Here is a 22,226-nt window from a genome sequence, read left to right on the forward strand (position 1 = left end):
TTGATATGTTTCTCCTCAGATCTTTGGGATTTTCCAATATAACTGTTGAGATGTTTTCGAAAGATATCGACGAATTTCTGCAGAAAATGTATTCATTATTTGCAATATTCATACCTAAGAAGATCTTAAAAGGTATTTCCTCCCTCCTTCCAGCATGCTTTTATGATGTAACGGTTAGCACATTCGGCGCGTATTCGAAAAGGTCAGGTTCGAGTCCCGGCAAGGGTATTGCTCATTTTTCATGTCTCGTGCTTGAAAATAACCTAATGATTCTATAGTCTTGTTAGCGAGTGGTCACACATCAAGATGTTGAACCTGCATTCTATCCTTCCGGTGTGGTATCAACTGATTTCCGATTTTCTTCGAAATCAAGATCTTATATCCGAGCAAAATTACAAGAAATAAAATGACGTCGTCAAGGCAGGCCAGCAGGAATAATGAGATGATTTAAAATACAGGAAAGAAGAGTTTGGAGGTAGAAAATCTTGAAAAAATTCACTGCACCCTCGTTGACGATCGAATCCGAGATTTCTGTTTACTGATTGATATAATAAGCGGTATCCAAAGAAAATACAAAAATATATTTAAATCATTAACAACAAAGACAACTTTTGAGAAGATTTTGAACAGCGAATCTATTTTCTGAACAAAATACACCGGGTTGGTTTCAGCATCGCATTATGTTCTCTTTGTACTACTCGCATTTTACACACAAACGCAGCTATATTTTCATCTGCATACTGTAAATAATTCATTGCAAATATATGTGTATGATTAACAAATGAGCTTGTAAGGATTATGTTAATTTTTCTAACAGTTAAATTTTGAGTTAAAGTTTCTTTGCTATCGCTTCTTAATTTTAACTTGCAACTTCCGGCTAGAACGTAGTTTTACTAACGCGTTTGAATGCAAATTGAGGAGAAGTATTTAACCGCGAAAGTCTACTGTCTTAGTTAAAGAGAACTAGTGATTCTGGCTAGCACGCGTCCGCTTTTTTAGGCTACTCTCTCTCAAGCTATTATTACGCTCGGCCGTACTTAGGCCCTTGATAGCTTCGCCGTTATTCAGCTTTAAGGGGCCAACTCGGTTAGAATCTTGATAGCTTTGGCTATATCTTTTTAGGAAAGATTAGTTAAGTTAATTTCTTAGTTTTTGAGTTCAAACCCTAGTGGCGGCTTGAACTCCCAGAGTGTAAAACTCTCAGACGAAGTTCTTTTAAACTTTAATTTGGAATAATAAAGGATCTTTAACCTTTTTTAAGTCTTACTTTCTCACGAACTCAAGCGATCATTTGTTTACCAGTTTTTAAGATTCTTCAAATTCAACTGTAACTTAAAAGTACACAGTACAGAATCTTACGAGCTTCTGTTATGACATATATTAAAGGGAAGTATGCATTTACGATATATTTCTGGAGAACCTCGCCGAGATGCTTTGAATTTTGGAATTAATACCAATTTACCTATTTTCCATTGTGATGAAAAATTTTCAATTCTCAAGCAGGTAATTAGGCAAATTAGGAATCACCGGGCCTTGCTAACTGCTAAGCTTTCGCCCCACATAGAAATATCTGTAATATTACCCTATGTTTTCAAATATGATGAATATGAAACTAGAAATCACTACAGAATCAAATTAGTAGTAGTCATCAAGCTGGTTTTAAAACAGCCATTGAAATTGCAAGGAATCCCTTTTATTGCAAGAGCAAACACATCAAAGCACACTATAGTGGAAGAACAAGCTATAACGAACTGTTATTTAAATTTCAGACAGTTACATAAAATAGAAGCTATTGCTACATATGCAGAAGGTGATGATATCACTGCTGCATATCAAAATGAATTCAATAAACCAATTTATAAAAGCTCTATATACAAGCTAGCTGCTTTCAATACCTCCAAAGCGTTTTCTCTGAATAACCTACAAATATGATCAAAGTAGAAATAATTATCGTATTTTAAATAAAGATCATGTTATGGAAAGAATAACCCATGAAACCTATTTATAATCGGAAAAGGGTTTGTGATAGCTTTGGTTAATAATTTCTGGACATTCACAAGACCAATAGGCATACGAAAATTTAAAAAAAAAAAAAAAAAAAAAAAAAAAAAAAAAAAAAAAACTGAAATGTTTCAGATTTTAAATTACGTCCAAAGGGGCGTTTTTTAACATTTTGTGTGTTACCTTTCTTTATTAAATATCATGTTCCTCGCACTTAAACCATAAGATCCAGTGCAACAGCAATATCGCAAAATAGTTTTAAAACGAGCATATCTTTAGAATTTCCGATACAGAGACTCACGCGCTGGAGATAAAAATGTTTTTTCTGCACAACGTTGCCATTGCTCGCTTTGAAATCCTTGAGTCTGTTAATCAAAAATTCGTCAAAGTTTTAAAAAATAGGAAATCGATCATAAAACAAATTTCAAATTTCAAATTTGATCTTCCACATGCTCATATTCGTTGGAGGATTACGTTATTCAAAATTCGATGACTCTATATACCGTTATTTTATGACAATGTGAGAAATATACATACATTTACGCAGATTTTCATTATTTAATTTCTTCAAATATAATGCAGGACTCTAACATTTTATGGCAACAGTTTGAAAAGTGAACCGACATTTATCCGTCCGACGCAAAATGCCAAAACGAAACTAATAGTCCTTCGGAATTCAAATCCCTTTGGACTAAAAATAAAAATAAAAATAAAAAAATAATAAAAAAAAAAACGAACTAGTTTGGAACTAGTGCAAAATGTACTATAGAATGAATGTCTTTAAAAGTGCACGTGTGTAACATCCATATTGATAAGTTCATATTTAAAACAAATCTGATGTGGACACCACATGACTTAATCGAATGGCCTACTAAATTAAACACATATTTTTTGCTGTATTTCTTTTAAATTTATTTCCTCGAATTCCATTAGAGATATATTTCTCATTCACTCAATTCAGTTTTGACTTCGCGGCTAGGCTAAAATATATAAAAACTCAAAACATCTTCCCTACAAATTGTAAAATACAAAAAAACATAAAACACCAAATACAGCTAAAAAAATTTTTTTTTAGAACTAAAATTACAGATTTTACGCAAAAACAAGCAATTCTGCCAGCAGGCAGGAATATACATTTTTCGTTACACAAAACTAAAAGTTTACGTTTGGTCCTACTCGGCAAAAAGACATTGAAGTTGGTACAGAAACTGACTTAATTCACTATTAATATTATAATCTATAATATTTGAATTTTTGATAATTCTACAACTATTGCAATGCAGATTAACTAAAGGCACCTTTAACTGGAACATAAGAACATAATTCAATCACTTTTAAAGCAAGCAATACACATTTACCAATATATAAGAACTAAAAAACTGAGTTCACCGAGCCGGGTAACAGAGTGAATTTATATATATATATATATATATATATATATATATATATATATATGCTTTTGGGGCAACCGATTGCAACCAAAATGGGAGGCGCACAACTATTCATAGCAGTTGTGCTCAGTTACAGAGTTCCATATAGGTTTATTAACTTACATAACCTTGAAGGGCAAATACAATACATCCTAACATCTTGCATCATCTTGCTTTCAAGGACTCGGACGTAATTGTCAGAAGTCGCTAAGACTTCCAAACTTTTATCAGAAGTTGGTAAATGTTTGCGACTTAATTGTGAGAAGTTCAAGAGTGGTTTTTAAAATTGAAATTTCACTTGTTAAATTAATTTAACTAAGAAAAAATGTAACAAAAATACGATACAAATTAATGGTTAAACGTGTGGATGTTGAATCGATTTATGAATAGAGTTTATAGCCAAATAGAGCAATCGTTTATTTAGGAGAAAATGAAATATAAACAGTAAGCACACACTCGATTTTGTGAATAGAGTCCCTAATTAAACGGAGCAATCTTCTGTTAAGGAGAAAATTAAATACTGTAAAGAGCGAGAAAGTTCTTCTGTCTGTCGAATTTTCGCATAAGAATAATAAAAAGGGAAAAAACTTTACTTAAAATTTATTAATTAAATCAAAATGCGAAATATACGTTTAGTGAATAACAAATTTAAGAGCCCAAGTTTCAAAAATACACTTATATTTATTAAAAATATAAAAAAGTAACATTTAGTAAAAGATAAATACACAATTAAAATTCTTCAATCTTAAGGTTCATTTTCTCAATAAAATTCCACCCCCCCAAAAAAAAAATCTTGAATAACAGTTTAGACATTTTACGTTTTCTCAGATTCTTTTTAAATCAAAGTGAAAGGAAGATTAGTTTAAGAGTCATCTAAAACTGGAATACTAAATTCGCTCCAGATAATTAAGAACGGGGCATTCAAAGCCATCATGAGGTGATATTATTGATCCAAGCCCACTAGAAATGCAAATATTGCATTCATCTTTTAATGAATGCTTCTGTTGGAAGTCGTCAACGTCATAGATATCTAATGACTAGCAAATTAAAGATAGCTACGTGGCCTTCAAGCAGGCATAACACGCTCTAAAATCACCGTCCAAAACTTTCCCTTAAATACTACTTCTTTCTACCTCAGTTGAAAACACGCGTGCTAACTCATTAACATTCTGGCAAAAAAAGTGTGGGTTGAAAACAAGAACAAAACGAAAGTTGCTTTAAAATACAAATTAACTGTTAAATAAATTAAGTGAAATCTCCACATTTTATATTGATAATTTAGCAAATTGATTTGAATTATAGTTTAACAATTAACTTGAGTAATTAAAACATTTTTCAGTAATGTTTTTTAATATTTCTTTGATGTTGTTTACAACTTCTCTCCCCTTCCCATTACACACACATAAATCCTCTATAGATGCCTATTTAAATGATAACTTTCAGTAAAAGAAATCAACAGAAAATTGAACAACTAAAAAAAATCATATTCCAAGACTGATTTTTAAAATGAAGACTATTCACATATTCACAGTTCTGAGTTTGTAATTTTTTTAAATGTCAGCAATCTGAGAATATCACGTCATTGATGATATTTTCATTATTGCCTCAATATCACATTATTACTTCAATATGTCATGCAAAGTCAAAGCAGTACAGTTATTATTATTACCTGTATTTTCAGTGTCCTCCTTACTGCTGTCCTTTTTTTCTTCCCCATCATCAGCAGATAGATCGCTTGCCTCTTTAGGAATTTTTGCAACAACTAAACCCTTTTCGATTATATCAGATTTGTTACTTTTCTCGTCATCGTTTAAAGGATGTACTTTGTTGTTGCCCATTTGTTCGTTTTCCTGGAAAACAGCAGAAAATTTGAATGCAAAAACAATCATATTACTAATCTGCTATACAAGTATTTTTCTTGTGTATATATGTTCGTCAAATAGTTTTGGCTATTTGCGTCACACAGACAGATAGGCGCCAGGTTTAAAAGATTCTCACTATGTTCTGTTTCATAAATGTTTGTTACTTATAATGTCACAAGATATTCTGTTTTTATTATGCGAATTAGTTTAAATAATGATTTAAAAATAATGTTAACTGAACCTGGGTATTCCATTAAATAATATCCTTAAAAAGTGAGTCGTGATTTGCGACACATATTACCTAGAAACCTGTATTGCTTTTTACCGACTCGAACAAGATTTTTAAAAAAAAAGAAAGACAGTTTTATCTCTCTCGTTCTAATCTGCCGAAATTCAACTTGTGTTTCTTAAGTCTCGAAAGCACGACTTAAGACTCTCAGATTTACATATAGCCTTATTTGAACGTATGTATTTTGACGTATGTATTAAGTCGGACATTTTCTTAAATGACATGCCAAATTTTCTCTATATTTCCATTCCACGCCTCTGTAAAATTCGCAGGTGCAATTTTTTTTTTCAAATCAGCAATCAAAATTTTAACAATGCAATGTTAATTGAATTTAGCATATATTTAATACCGACTACATTATACACTTCCCGACATTGAAAATGCCACACAAGGAAGGAGTGGCCCGAAAATTATGCAAATTTTAGAATAGACGTACGTCATTAAGTTATACGGATGATGTGAAACGTGCAGCGCAATTTGAAGAAGATACAAGGGAAGGAACCTGCAGAATGTTCAGTTTTCATGCCGTTACTTCTGCTAGGGAAATTATCGTAGAAAATTGGTTCTTGTCTCAGAAGACATGTGTATAAGCAGAAAATGCCAGGTTGTCGTCAACGGAGACAGTTCCAGCGGACAGATTTTAGAAGAGGCATGGTGATCGGACTGAGAAGGGCAGATTGGTCTGTACGGCAAATCTCATCTGACACACACCTAGACGTGTCCACAATGCACCGGCTGTGGCAACGATGACTGGAACAAGAAATGTGGCAAGTTCGAGGATGCCAGTGCAGCCAGAGTGACGTCAGCACCGACTTGTCGGCGGATTGACGCATCCGCCGACAAGCGGTGGCAAACTTGCAAGCCACTTCTCCTTCTATTCTGCAGCATGTTCAAGACATCCTGGATGTTCCCATATCGACCGGAACCATATGCAGTCGTTTGGAAGTAGTGGCCTGCACTCGTGGCGTCCGTTAAGAAGACTGCCATTTACCCCACATCATAGACTTCATCGTCTGCAATGGTGCCGAGTGCATAATGCAATGGTGCAAAGTAGTAGTATTGAGCGATGTGGACGACGGAATGGCGCACGGTGTGATACGTCTTTCGAAATTTGAAGCAAACTCCATTGATGGAACACAGCAACTTTTATTTAACACTCAAAATGGCGACATACAAATAAGAAGAGAAATACGTATTCTAACATTTAAAAATAAAATAAATAACATTCTTCGTGCGAGAGCCGTACGTGGCTCTCGAGCCTGCGTTTCAAACATTGCCGTTAACATATACCTTCATTGCTCATCCATTTAAATTATTTATTTTAAATTACAAGATTTTAATAAAAATATTTAAAGCTGTTACAATGGTCATGTTTTCAGGTGAGTTACGCCTCTGTTTTTTCAATGATAGTCGCCACGTACTAGTATGGCATCGATGTGGAGACAGGTCCAATCCGATAGCAATTGTGGGACGCCCCACCGCGCAACAACGAGGCATCATGTTTTGCGCGCAATTGCGTACGATTCCAAGTCACCTGTAATTCGTATTCAGGGCACTATGACGGCCTATCCGTACGTGGATGATGTGCTGCAGCTGCTTCCAGTGCTCTTTATCAGCAAGGTAATGCCTGACCACACACTGCTCATCGCATCAGCCAACGGGCTTTGCAGGGTGGACAGATGAATTTTTGGCTACCGTCCTCTCCTGATCTCTCACCAATCGAACACATTTAGGATGCGACTAGGCGCCATTTGAAAACCCTGCAGTCAGGTGGTTCGGCTGTGTTGTACACCTGGGTAAACTAACAGTGAAGAAACATCCCTATATCTTCCGTAGGTTTAAACAAATAACTTGATCGATTTCGAAGGCAAACAGGTTCCTCTTCATCAGGAGCAAGAAAATTTGCAAGACTGAAAAGTAGCGCACGTGACTATCCTATGTCTACCCTACTGCAGTAAAGTGAACAGGAAAGTAGCGCCATCTGTCATGAAAAGTAGCAACAAAAATTCAGAATTAAGTTAATAGAATTTTAAAAGCGTTAGTAAGGATAAGACATAAAGTCATTATCTAAGCAAGCTAAATCTTTGTGAATGTGAATGCTGGCCTGCATGTGGCTCCAACATTGTATCATTTGCTATTTTATGCTTTAGGAAAGCAAATTTCTTCCTAATTACAATGGTGCTTGGTTTTTATTAGTAAACATTATCTATTTTAATTTAATGTCAGGACTAATTTACAATAACTAGAATCTGCTCATTTGTAATCAAAACTATACGTAAAAGATATGTGTGTCAGAAAGCGCACGAACATAGAAATTTTTTACAGTTATGCTGCATTTTGTTCTCAACATAATTTTCTTACCTTTTCCTTATTAACTTTAAGAGGCTGTTTTTCTATCTTCGTACCTAATGGAACACAATTCATTGTTGGTCTCAAAGAGTTATATGAATCCTTCATTTGAACTGCTTGTCCATTTCCTGCTTAATGGGAAAAAGAAAGCAATATAACCTGTAAGAATTCTTTTAATTTATTATTTCAAATATCTTTTTAAGTAAGTTAACAATGCATAAATTATAGATTTTTTTAAATACGTACCTTGTATAGCTATTTCCATTTCGTCTCCTATAACTACTTCTAAATCAGTAACATGTTTTGAAAATTTTTCCAGCATTGGCAACTGACCATCAGCAACGTATTCATCCGTAGCATCCCCAAGCTCTTCCCTCATATCTGATGTTTGATCTCTTATTTGATTGGTGAATTTCAAACGGATAGACTGAAATAAAGCAAAAGGGTAGCTATAGTAATTAGTAATTTAGGAAATTAAATAGTTTATTTTATACGACTGAACTTGGATGTAACATAGCAAACATGACCACATAAAAATAATGAGTATAAAACAGTCTAAATACTGATATCACTTGTAAGTTTACATTATATTTATTATCTGAGTATCATTTTTACCATAAATTTAAGCAATCTTGGTTAAAGTTAAGGAGCTCAAAAATCGTACTATATACTATTTCTTGTTTTGCTATAAAATTAAGATTAATTCAAGTATATCAATGAGTTTTTATTGTCATTTTATTTTCCAATATCTTTTTCTAGATTTGCTTGTAATATAGCTTTTACTCTGTTTGGAAATTATTCTGTTTGTTCCGTAACGCAGTATGACCATAATAACGTGTATGACCACGATATGACCATGGTGTGATCGCGATATGACCATTTTTTATAGTAGTATCATACGCCTATGCGATGTGGATGTGCCTTCTGGCAGATGCCTTTAATACTGATTACAACCAGAGTCCCATTACATTTAAAAGCATTGCTGGGCATGCAATTTTTATAAACCGTTAAGATCCTTTAGAATGTATTTAAGTCCTTAGTGTATATAAATTTTGGGTTCTTGGGTAAAGCATCTAGTGACGGACACCAAAAGCAAGGAGAAGTAGAGGTGAATATAACCTCTTGGTCAATCTGGCAATCATTGTGAACTATCTAACACGAGATGCAATGCATGTTCTTGGTATAACATTTCACACATTGACGGCATTTATTATTTTTTTTTGCTCGATATTAACATTAAACTGATGATATTCTTGAGTCAAACTGAGAGTGCTGAGGTTTTTTTTAAAAAAAAAATAAAATACAATTAAAAAATGTAATACAAATCATAAAAGTCAAATAGTTTAAGAAATCGAGCTATTTTAAAAAATGGACTAAAATTCAAAAATTTAGTTACAAATTTTATTACAAATTTCTCTGAAATGATATTTTTTCTGCTCTATTCGATGGTGCAGCTGGTAAAATGCTGGCATGCTGAGTTTATTCGTTAAACGAAGATACGCATGAAAAATCCTTTAAACATTTAATAAAAAACAATTTAAATTGAATTTTGAAAAGATCTCTTCACCACATTACATTATCATCAATAAACAGTGTGTGTACAAAATTTGAATCCGATAGCTTATAAGGAAGTAGGCGAAAAAAGCGATGTACAAAATTCTAGTTACAGTGAAACACCACAAGTGAGCCTCAGAAATAAAAACAGTGAGTGAAAAAAAAATGCTGGTAGCTAAACTGAAGACAGTTTTAACTGATGCATGCTTTTCTTTGATGATAGTCAAAGCTTTAACCTCTGTTATTAACATCATCAATCTTTTCAAACCTAAATCAAATATCAAGTTAGAATCAGGCTATTACTGTTATATAAAATCGCAGGCCACTATGAAACCTCGGAAATAAAAACTGAATTCAAAATGCTTTATTATTACGTTATAGAAACAAATTTTACCATAGGCACTTTTGTTTATTTGGATCTATAAATACAATTAGAACAAGCATATCTAGACTTATAAGTTACATATGCATGTTATATATAAAAATTTGGTTCTTTATATTTTGTAGTTTTGGAAACTTCATTGAAATCAAAATTTCAAAAAATGATTAATTATGATTTCAAAAAATAATTAAAATTAAATATGATGTTTAAAAAATGAAAATTTATTATGATTTCAAAAAGTTAATTATGATTAATTATAAAAAATTTAATTATTTAAATCCTTTGATCATTGAAATAATACTTCAGTATTATTTCAGTGATATTCTTTCATAAAACAGAACTCATATTCACATAAAACATTTGAGTTATAATTAATATCACCTTAAACACTTGAAGTAAAAACTTTTTCAGCCAGTTGCTAGCTCTGGAAAAACGGTCAATTGCTTCCTGAAGTTTTTTCGTATCGGCTGTATCTGCAGGAGTTTGAGATAAATTAGCCGCTCCGAAAGAGGACAGTAACAAGGCAAGAAACAAGTTCAGCACCTAAAAAATAAACATTACTAAACGTCCAAATAAAATTATAGGTTTTTTTTTCGGGCATCTAAAGATCGGTTATGGTCAGCGTCACGAAAAGCTTTCAATAAATTCTGAGTAAAAAAAACCTTTGAATTAAAAAATGTCACATGGAAAGTACAAGCATACATCCAACCTGACTGAATGAGAACTATAAGGTAGAACTACGAGATTTTAAGCGATTCAACTGCATTTTAAGGATGCATAACAGCAATAAAAGAGAACTTAACACTTTTGCTCTTTATCTAAATTATTTCATTAAGTAATTAAACCTTTTGTCGCAATCAGTTAACTGAGCATTTGCGATAGAAAAAGGAAGATTATTAAAAAAGATTATTTGCGATGTATTATTAAGAAAATAGTATACTATTTGCAAACACACACAAAAAAAAAGACGGTTCTATATCTTGCGTTCTTCTGGGACAATTGATGAAATTTAATTTGCTTTTTCCATGTCTCGAAAGTGCGACTTAGAATACATATTAGATTTATATATAGTTTTGTTCTAACATAAGTTACTCTGAGGGAGAAAATCGGACTTTTTCTGGAATAGCACATCGACTGCTTTCCATACTTCGATTCTAGGACTCAAATTATGCCTAAGTATTAAGCTTTGTAAAATCTGGTGAAAAACTTCGAAATTAAAAAAAATTGTTTCGGCGCACTTTTTTCAGTTTGCACCAAACATTCTTTATTAGCGCCAACTTAGGGAAATTCTTAATTTATGGTAACCTATTTTCCTTTATAGTAACCTTTCAACTCGATATAATTCGTATGCCTGATTAGCTTGTAGAGTTGCGCGCCTCCAACTTGCACGCAACCAAGAGGTGACTGTTGAAACTGGAAAATAGACAGTCTTGCTAAGGGTTTAAGTCCCTTTTTATTCAACTTAAGAAGTTACAATTGCGTGCTCTTGACGCTCACAAACTACGCCGATCCGGCGGTAAAATAAAAATAAGAACCTGAAAAGAAATAATAACAAGACTCTAACTACGAGGCTCTCTAAAAGTAACTAACCTCACCGCGTTTTACAATACCGCTGCTAATTCAGCAAACTTTGAATATCACGTTGAACGAATAACAATTCTCCAAGGCAAGCACACAGGCCGAAACGCGGGGTTCTTCAATTTCTGGCTAACTACCTCCGCGCTCGTGAAGTAAGAACAGCACACTCGAACTCGTTTCCTTTCTATTTAACAGAATACTTCCGCTGATAATTTGAATCCTTGCGCGTTCTACTAAAATTTACATACTCTGGCATTGGCAGTTCCAGGGAAAAGTAAGGCTTGACAGGAAAGATAGTTTAAACTTAAAATAAATGTTAGTTAAAATAAATATAAACCCTACAAGCTCATGAAAAATGTGCTAAAGACATACAATGCGAAAAAGAATTTGCAAATTTTTCAAGTCTGCAATTTATTGCTAAAATAACGAATTAACCGTTTTAAAATGGTGTAGTTACATTAAATTACTTTCATAATGGATTACTTTAAACCAGGTAACTGAAACTAATTATTATGAAATAATATTACACAAAATTTACATACCACTAGGTTGCCAATTACTACTGTAGATAGGAAAAAAGGAATGCAGGTCCAGCCTCCTACTAGCAAGCAATCCCACATGGATTCTATCCACTCACCACAAAGGACCCGGAACACAATCATAAAAGAATGCATAAAATCTTTAAAATTCCAATTTGGAACTTTGCCACCAGGAAACCTAAATAATAGTGAAAAAAATATGAATCATCTTATATTTTTAGACAATGAACATAAAATCAAACATACTGAATATAGGAACTTATTTATTTTAATCAATTAATCGAAGCTTCCGTAAGGTTAAATTCTTTTCATTAAAAAGTTGATATATTTATTCATTATATGTATTAAAAGCAACAATGAAAATTCATTCAAAAACTCCCTAGTTTTATAATCGTACGTAACGAATGCAGTCAAATTATGATTAAATAAAGCACACAAATAACAAACAATGCAGCAATTACATTTGGTATTCTGGCATTTTGTTATATTCTTTACAAATTTTACTCCTACGCATGAGATAGACAGGGTGCATAAACAAAGGAAAAATCCGAGTGGCCCGAATATCGCTGAATTTTTAAGTTCTAACCTGTTGATTATGTCCAGTACAGCTGACGGACCGAAACGCAGTCGTATGGACCTCCGACCTAAGGTTCTACACCAATCAGAGTTATATGTCCATGCGACGGAAAAGAATCTACCATCCACCGCCAGCGGCATTCAATGAATCAATGATAGTAATATTACAATGCTAAATTGACAATGTCATCTATACAATAATTGTTACATAATAATCCGTATGAAAAATAAATATACGATCAATTAATAATTACATTGTCATGGATAGGATCTATGTTGTGGAGAGTGGAACTTATATATTAACCAGTTTTTAAACCTATGTCTTCTTCAATACGTCATAACTTCATATTCTTATCAGTTACACACCTAGTGACGTGTGTCCGTATTATTCTTGCAGTTATCCACAGAGTAAGCCAGTCACATCAGTTCAGGCAGTTGATAGTTCCATAGCCCAAAGTATATGATGTTGGGTAGGCTATTCAATGTCCATATAAACTGGATTCTAAGTTAACTTTTGATAAATTCCAAGTACACTTTTGTTAAGTTCATTGTTCAAGTAAATACTACTTGTCCACTTCGATACATCATAACTTCGTATCCTTAACAGTTTGCACACCTCATTATGTGTGTCCATAACAGTTTGCACACCTCATTATGTGTGTCCATAGCAATTTGCACACTGTGTCGCAATTATCCACAAGGCAATCACGAAATTGCAGTTGGGAAGTTCATTGTAATATGTAAACTCAATACAAATTAACTGGTATTCCAACAATATAAAGCACACATTCTAAAATAAAACGTCTAATGGAAAACAGGAACTAATTCCCAATTAAAATACACATAAGCTGACGGACCAGCGGCGTCTTAGACCAAAGATGGAAAAGGCCTTCTGGGCAATAATTTAGCTTCTTCAAGTCTCTTCCTGCATTTTCAGGATTGGCATTTAAGAGATACGCAATATGTGATCTAAATATATAAGGCATCCAATGCATATGATATACACCCAATCCTTAAAATGAGAAAATGCAAGGAGAGAAAGAAGCTGGAGAACCAAGGCTATGAGATGTAATGCCAGGCATATCAAAATCTTGAACTCAAAGAAATGGTAATAAATCGCATTTGAAAAGAATATGATAACTTATTAAAGGAATGAGTATTTACAATACGAAAGATTTCATGAAAAAAATTCTGCACAAGACGATACAATTTTCCGTACTGAATAGCAGAGATTCTTCCAGATGGTTAAAGAGGCAAATCATGTTCATATCTTTACCAATATTTTTCAGCATGATCATATACAAAAAGCAGTCTGTATCTTAACGATATAAGGAGATGAAATTGCTACAATTTGTCGTAGCATATGACAAACTACTATCATGGACTTCGGAAATAGCTAATGTCATCAAATTTTACGATAGATAAAGCTTCAGGTCCGAACAGTATAGATAACAATGTTACACGGCATTTCATACTCAATTTCTTAACATGCTTAGCACACTCTTCAACAGCATGCTGAAATTTCGAACACTTGCCTTATGCAACCGAGGCTATAAAAGTGGTATTTTTTCACGAAAACGATAACGATCCTTTGGAATCGAATGATAAGTAAATATGCCAATTATTCAGATAGTGTTCTTCCAGGAACTATGTTCACCATACTATAAAATGGTGCTTATTCATGTGGCGGATGATGGTTCTTCACCACTAGGGTTTGGCGATTGGATCCCCTAATCCCCAGTCGTCCTTTAAAAGGCGGAGTACATAAGGTATTTTCTCCCTCCTTTCCGCACGCCGTCGTGGTGTAACTGGAAACACACTCGACGCGTATTTGGGAGGTCCAGGTTAGAGTCCCAATGACGGCACTGCATATTTTTTCCGTCTCCTGTTCAAAAACCCTAATGACAAGTGGCGCCCCAACTTAAAGCTGGTGGACGATAATTCGCCACCACCAGGATTTGGCGATTGGATCTCCTAATCCCCAGTGCCATTTTGCCCTCCAAGGATAACTGGAAGCATACTCAACGTTTATTCTAGAGGTCGAAGGTTCACATTCCGGCGAGGATGCTGCACATTTTTCACGTCTCTTCCTTAAAAAACTTCTGATTCTGTAGAGTCATTAGATTATTTCGAAACAAGAGAGCTGAAAAATGAGCAATGCCCTCGCCAGGACTCGAAACACGGACCTCTTGAATACGCGTCGAGCGTGCTGACCACTATAACACGAAGGCATGGTAAGAAGGCAGGAGAAATATCTTATATACTCCCCTTTTTTAAAGGTTCGACTGGGATTTTAGCGGACCCAATCGCCAAATCCTGGTGGTGGAGAATCATCATTCACTACCTTTTAGTTTGGGCGCCACTGTAGAGTCATTAGATTATTTACAAGTAGAAAAGATGAAAAATGAGCAATACCCTCACCGGGACTCGAACCATGGACCTCTCGAATACGCGTCCAGCGTCCTGACCATTACACCACGAAGGCATGCTAAGAAGGCGGGAGAAATACCTTACAACTCTACAATACCATAATTATTTTCGTGAGCACTGAAAAAGCGTTTATCTCTTATGATAGAGGAACAGTCTGAAATATTAATTGACATCGGTTGTTTTAAAGTAGTGGTTCCTAAATTTATGGACTCTTATAGCAAAACTCCTAAAAGACTCCTTTTTATAGTAAAATCCTGGCCATGAAACCCCAAGAGAAATAACTCTACGTAACTGCATAAGAGAAAAATTACAAATTTAATTTTGATATCTTGAATGGCAAATGATGATGTAAAAGTAAAATAATATAAATTAAACATTTTTATATTTAAAGTAATATTTTTTAATTATAATTTTTGTTTTAAAATAAAAAAATACATTATTCTTTTTCCCATAAGATGAGTGAATCAGATTGGATGATACGAGATTATTTATGTTCGGCAGCATGCTTGTGAGTAGCATTCATAAGTCCTTACTAATTTAAGCACTAATGTCCAGTAGTTTTCTTTGTTTCGTAATGATTGCACTAATAGGTTTATAACTGCACTAAATCTACGATCTACTAGATGGGAAGTTACAAGAAAGCTTTACTACACTGAGACATAAAGCAGCGTATAAAATTCGATTCTGTTTTTGTAACCAGAATTTGTGTATCCTTGTTCAAGTATTGCTTTCCGCACCTTATTTGTGCATAATTAAGTTGCTCCTGTATTAGTATAGATTCATCTGAGTTTGTGGCTGGCCTTGCAAAAGATGCAACACACAATCGGAAACAACCGAGTGAAGAAAGTATTCTAATTTATGGCTCAGGTCAGAATGAAAAGTCAGGTAAGTGTTCACAGTAAGCAGACAAATTTTTATCTTATTTTTGCAAATCTGAAAGATTTGTAAATTGAGAGCATTCTTCTCTCCCCAGTTTTGTTTGTACAGAAAAAGTTTTACAATAAAATCAAGTACTATATTTGTAGTTTTGATTAATTTTAATTGATTGACTTGTAGCTTTAAACTGGCTTCGCGAAGTCTGGCAAATAAATTAGTCATATAAGCTAAAAAAAAAAAAAAAAAAACGCATGAAATCGATTCAAACATGAACTTTTAAGATCACCAATGTAAATGATTATAATCACCATTATTTGCTAAAGTTGAACAAATTATCTCTTTTTTAAAGTATTCCTTTTGATTTCATGGTCCGCTCTGACGACATAATCTAGTGATCCATGCAAGCGTTCACTAAGATTTCTGGAAATTAAAATTTGCTGCTGAATGGCATAATCTAGTGAAGCATGCAAGCGTTCACCAAGATTTTGGGCGACTAAATGCTGCTAATGCATGACTCAGTGTACTAATAATATATTCGGTGTAGCTTGTTTTAGATATGGCAGAAAGCCTCGGTGTTTAACCTCCACAATACCAACGGACCACAATACTACTCAAGGGTATAAATTTTACATCCAAAAGTCCTGGACGTTCTGCCTGGCTTATCACTATTTTTTCGATAATTTCCAAAGGCAAAACACGGGTGAAAATTTAGGCAGAAAAATCAGCTCTTGGGCCAAATGATAGTATCTACAAAAAGATTTGGACCTCATGTGCCCTGCCACCGACAGAATTTGATATATACATGAATTATACGATATTAATTTGCAAGGGGGGATAAGGATCATCCCAGATAGTTATAAAGAAGGAAAGCGGATAATATCGACTGTTGGTTCATTAATATCATTAGAAAACAAACCATATATTGATATCAGGATAGAAGCCAGATAGGATAATTTGCATAATGATAATTTTGTTTTTGAGGCAGAGTTTGTAGGTTTGCAACGAATCATCTCATATGCACGTGACCAGAAATTTAAAATGAATTTTAATTCAGACTCATTGGCAGTCTGCACGTAAATTAAATACCAAAATTCCCAAAGCAAGAATTCATTAGTTTGTAAAACTACAAAGACAGTAACATTGCTCTCTATCGCAGAACTTATGCGTCTCACCTACATACTGGGTCCATGTTTACATAAATGAAGAAGGGCGAAAATTCGCCGATAAAAGAACGAATACAGATGATAATATTAATATTACAATTGTGTTGCTAAGTTCACGATGGGCCATTCGTTGAATGCCTCCTCCGCTTCTGATTCAGCAATGACAAATTATGCACATCAGAAGGAACTCATGACTTGGATCACTATATTTTCGACTGCATTACGCTCAAGGGTATCTTCAAGAAGAAGCAAAGAAAATAAAAGTTCTTGGTGTCAAAAAGTAATATCAAATATACAATCGTTTATATATATTTGAAAGAAATAATGAAGCAAGCAATGACCCTGTTAAGGAGGTGGATGCCCCAGATCCACCTTTGATGCATACATTTCTATAATTGCAAAGAATTTTGAAAATTTTGCATGTGACTTTAGATTATGCATAATGTTCCATCAACAATATATTTTATCACCCATGTGTATCAAAGTGCTATTCATTTCCAAAATTTCAAATTTCTTGGCCTTGTAGACTTTGAGTTTCCCAGGAAAGTTGTTAGAATTTTATGCCATAAATTTTATGTTTACTATGATATTTAAAGCTATAGCATTAATATAGCAAGAATGTGATCGTTAAATACTGTTTGAATTTATAACATGAAATTAAGTTCAATTGTTTTAATCAAAATTGTTTAAAAACAAGTCATTGAATAAAGGGTTCTGTTAAATATCACAATTTGAAAAGATATCACAAAATAAACATGAAGTTTCACAGATATTCACAGTCTCGTGTGTTAGAATAAAATTTAATGAAAATTGCATCACTAGTATATATCCAAAAATACTTAGTACCAATACTTACACATAGCTCTTCTCATCATAGTTCTTTCCAAATAACTGCATACCCATTACAGCAAAAATGAAGATGATAATGCCCAAAACAAAAGTCAGATTTCCTAAAGCACCCATGGTTTTGCCCATAATAGAAATTAGAAGATTTAAAGTAGGCCAAGATTTTGCTAATTTGAATACCCTTAACTGAAAAACACAGAAAAAGAAAAGAAATATATCAATGTTATACTCATATATTTAAATGTTTTCAGTTAGTCTTTTCTTAGTATAAAGTAATTCATAATATATTACTGACTATTAATATGTAAGTAATAATACTCGTATACTAATAGGAGGAGGATTAAAGTTAAAAATTCATACACAAAATAAATTACATATAAATAATCAACTGAAAAGTTCTTTCCCAAAATACTTGCATAGCATTTATTTGAGTAAAAGATACATGTAATTTATAATTTTCAAACATAAGCACAATACTAGAAACCTTACCTAAAATAGGCTACCTATTTTGTAATGGTAGCCTATCTAAAATAGGCTACCATTACAAAATAAGTAAATAACATATTTCATAAAACTGAAATCAAGTCAAAAAGATGTAATGTATAAGATAATTCCCAGTTATTTTTGAAAAGTATGTTATAGGAAAGTAAAAGGTAAGTTATTAGAAATTACTTAAATTTAAAAAAAGGTATAATTTAAGTATAAAGAAAGTAAGTAAGTAAGTAAAAAGAAAGTTAGTTGAATTAAATAAAAACAAAATAAATAAAAAAAAAAGTAATAAAGAAAGTATGTTATAGGAAAGTATTTAAATACTATATACATACCATAGATTATATAATTAAATTAATAATCTATGCTTACAATTAAGTTAAAAATTTTCCGATACTCTAACAAAATGATACCTGGATGCCAACTGAAGTTTTATTTCATTAAAACTTATACATGTAATCTTATGTCTACAATTTGTAATTACAGCATATTTGTAATTATAGCATAATATCATTTAATTTGGGTTAAGAGACTGTACATTAGCACATAGTCAAATTATTAACTTTTTGTTTTTCCCAATGGTGGGCACTAGCCATTGTAAGCGATGGCCACTACTAAGGCCGGAAGCGGTGGTCACTTTATTATGAAGGCACATAAACAGGTGGGCCATCGTAGCCTCCTACGAAGGGACAGACAATTTAAATCCATGACTTCTCCTGGATTCGAACCCGGATCCTTCGGTACGATAATCAGAGTTACTAACCACCTTCCCGACTGGGCGGCAATTATTGACTAATTATATAGGTTATTCAAAACTTCCTGAAATATTAAAAATATGTAATAAATAAACTGTGTGACTGATACTGGATTTTATTATACTGAAATATAGGTAAATTCGTCATTTTTTTACACATTGCTCATTATGCCCACCTTCCCTCATGCAGCAGAATTGCAATAATTTGTTCTATACCATACACATGACAATGTATCACGAGTGACCGGAAACCACTGCATTGACAGTATTGGATATGAGTGAAGAAAGGAAACGCAAAGATTGATAGCCCCCAATATAAATACTGGGGGACATCATGGAATTAAATCCTTAAAAACATAAAATTAAATCCTTAGCTTGTAGTGGCCATCATCTCGTTTTATCCACATTTGTAGTAAACACTGATTAGGATACTCTTGCAAATGATATCTCTTTGTGGTAGATTTTGATTGCAATCTATGGTAGTCAGTTTCGACAGTTGTTTCATGGAGAGAGATAATTTGCTACATTCTTTCCATTCTGGTATTAGTCAGCTTTTCAGTACGTCCATGCAGTAAATCCTCACAATAAATAAAAGATTCTATCGTACAAACAAAAGTGGACACATTAAGAGTTTAAGAAATATGTAAAAAACACTATGCATTCACCTGTGTTTCGGTGTCATTAGATTTGGTACTGGTAGCATGGGTTATTTGTAATGTATTTTTAAAAGGTGCCACGGAATTATAAATAATAATGTACCGTAACAATTTATTAACACACCATGCAAAATAATATATGTTTAAAAACATAAAAAGTACAAGTATATTTATTCAGTTACACTTAATGTATTAATCTCCAAGACTTTTTTTGTCAACCTATGCTTGTTTAAAGATGTTTTAATCAAGATGTCGCCTTGTGATTTGCTTGTTTGTCACTATATATATGCATATACACTGACAAGCCAAAACATTATGACCATCCCCACGTTCTTCAAAGAACTCGTCTGGATGTGTACGTGATCAAAACTTTAACTGTTGCTGGAGAGGGTAAGGAACCATTCTTGCACTTGCTTTTGCGAATGATGAGAAAAGCTGCTGAATTTGCTAGACAGCAGATTGTAACGGCCTGAAGACTGGGAACGAGTATCTCCGAAAATGCACGACTAGTAGGTTGTTCACTATCTGCGGTTGTTAGTATCTTTGCAAAGGAGATAAAGAACGGGGAAACCAACAGTAGACTCTAAGGTGTTAGACCTCCACGCGTCATCAATGAAAAAGGACGTTGAAGACTGTCCCGCTTCGAAAAGCAAGATCAGCGCCAGGCGGTGGGATTGGACCATGGATAAGTGGAAGATGGTCAGATGAATCACGATTTCTCATTCATCACGTCGATGGTCGCGTCAGGGTTCGCCGTCTTCCGAGCGAACAATTTACCCCACAGTATGTCACACACAGGTTGGTATTGACGTATTATGCTTTGGAGGACGTTTTTATGGGCGGGTCTGGAACCCTTACTTATGGTAGAACAGACCATGAAAGATGGGACTATCTATACATAATTGCTGATCAGTTGCATCCTTACATGGCGTCTGTCTTCCCAAATGGATATGGAATCTTGCAGTAGGCCAACGCTGTATGTCACAAGGCTCGAATTGTGTTGAAGTGGTTCAAGAAGCATAAGGATGAATTCCAATTAATGTCCTGGCGGTGGCGGGATCTTAACCCGATAGGGCACATTTGGGATGTCATAGAGCTTCAGCTCAAAGCTCAAACACCACCAGGTCGAAATATCTCGATTTTGCGTTACCGCTGCTTAGACATTTGGTACAACCTGTCTCCAGTCATCTACCAAGAACTTGTGCCATCCATGCGAAGGCGATTTGCAGCTGTTTTGCAAGCCAAAGATCCCACAACACGACCTTTTTTTGAGTGGGTGGTCATATTATTTTGGCTCTTCAGTTATATACAGAGTGATTCGTAAATGTTGCGACAAACTTCTGAGGGAGATAGAGCACATCATGAAGATTAAGAATTACATAGGAACCCATGCCCGGAAACGTCATTCTAAGTCCCCAGAATGTGCTCTACAGGACAGTGCTAGTGGAAAGTGAGGATCGCCTCATTCAAGGTGTAGGCACCATACGAAGAGCATGGAACGCTATACGAACGGAGAGCTAGCATGACATGCACTTAACGGAGGGTAATAGACTAGCCGCTGCAAGCACTTATCGAAAACGCTTCCCGACAGATATCAACCACACCACAGTTTGTTTGCACGTCTGCATCAAAATTTGTGCGACTATGGGTCATTAAGAAGTGGCAGGGAAAGTGAAGGCAGAACACGATCGCCTCGTTGGGTCATTAGGGAAGAAAGTGTATTTGATGCGGCAGAGAGCAATCCAAGGACCAACATACGTATCATTGCCTCTCAATTAAGAATGAATCGTACAAGTGCCCAGGTGTCTTGAACGCCAAGTCCTTCCACGCCCTTACAAAGGGTCCAGTTACTGCTCCCCGATAACCATCCTGAACGCATGCGATTCACACAGTGGTTTCTGCAGGACAGTGCCCGTGATGTTTAATTTCCCAGCGTATGTGTTGTTCATGGATGAAGTCACACTCAATAAGGATGGCGTATTCAATCACCACAACAAGCATTTGTGGGCTCAAGAAAACCCTCACCAAAGCCACAACAACGCTTCAAAGTTAATGTGTAGGCGGATTGGCGACTGCTGAGTTCATCCGTACCTTTTACCATCGAGGTCGAATGCCGCGAATTAACTTATCTTTCTGGAGCAAGCTCTTCTCGGCTTGCTTGACGATATTCCACCAAATGTGAGGCGCAGCATGTGGTTCCAACTTGATAAGGGCGCCTGCTCCTTTTGGACTGGATGTTCGTAGCCATTTGAACTAATTCCCCCATCGATGAATTGGGCGTGGTGGACCGGTTCACTGGCACCCACGCTCACCGGAATTATCAAGCCTTAATTTCTTTTTGTGGGGAGCTATTAAAAGTGTCGTGTATCACGATCCTATTATGTCTGAAATAGATCTCGTGGCAAGACTCGCCTGCTCAGCTGCAACAATAAAAAATCTGCCGATGTCTTTG

General features: G+C 34.5%; 1 protein-coding gene across 8 annotated transcripts in view; it reads right to left on the reverse strand.

The window, feature by feature from the left end:
- The window catches only part of LOC118195845 (sodium channel protein para-like), a 401,580-nt gene that overhangs the window by 83,843 nt on the left and 295,511 nt on the right, over positions 1-22,226 (reverse strand). For 4 of the 8 annotated variants that reach the window (XM_085819569.1, XM_085819566.1, XM_085819568.1 and 1 more), the window contains 6 exons: positions 17,886-18,061; positions 11,988-12,162; positions 10,249-10,410; positions 8,178-8,358; positions 7,944-8,059; positions 5,101-5,281 (listed from right to left, as the gene is read on the reverse strand). In XM_085819569.1, coding sequence (XP_085675695.1) covers positions 5,101-5,281; positions 7,944-8,059; positions 8,178-8,358; positions 10,249-10,410; positions 11,988-12,162; positions 17,886-18,061 — 991 coding nt within the window. Of the gene's footprint in view, positions 1-5,100; positions 5,282-7,943; positions 8,063-8,177; positions 8,359-10,248; positions 10,411-11,987; positions 12,163-17,885; positions 18,062-22,226 lie in introns of all 8 variants that reach the window. The other 4 variants (XM_085819567.1, XM_085819570.1, XM_085819564.1 and 1 more) reach the window with 1 other exon arrangement.

The sequence above is a fragment of the Stegodyphus dumicola genome, chromosome 6, assembly GCF_044657685.1.
Source record: "Stegodyphus dumicola isolate Sdum_Otavi_A_Nest chromosome 6, ASM4465768v1".
Classification (NCBI taxonomy): domain Eukaryota; kingdom Metazoa; phylum Arthropoda; class Arachnida; order Araneae; family Eresidae; genus Stegodyphus; species Stegodyphus dumicola.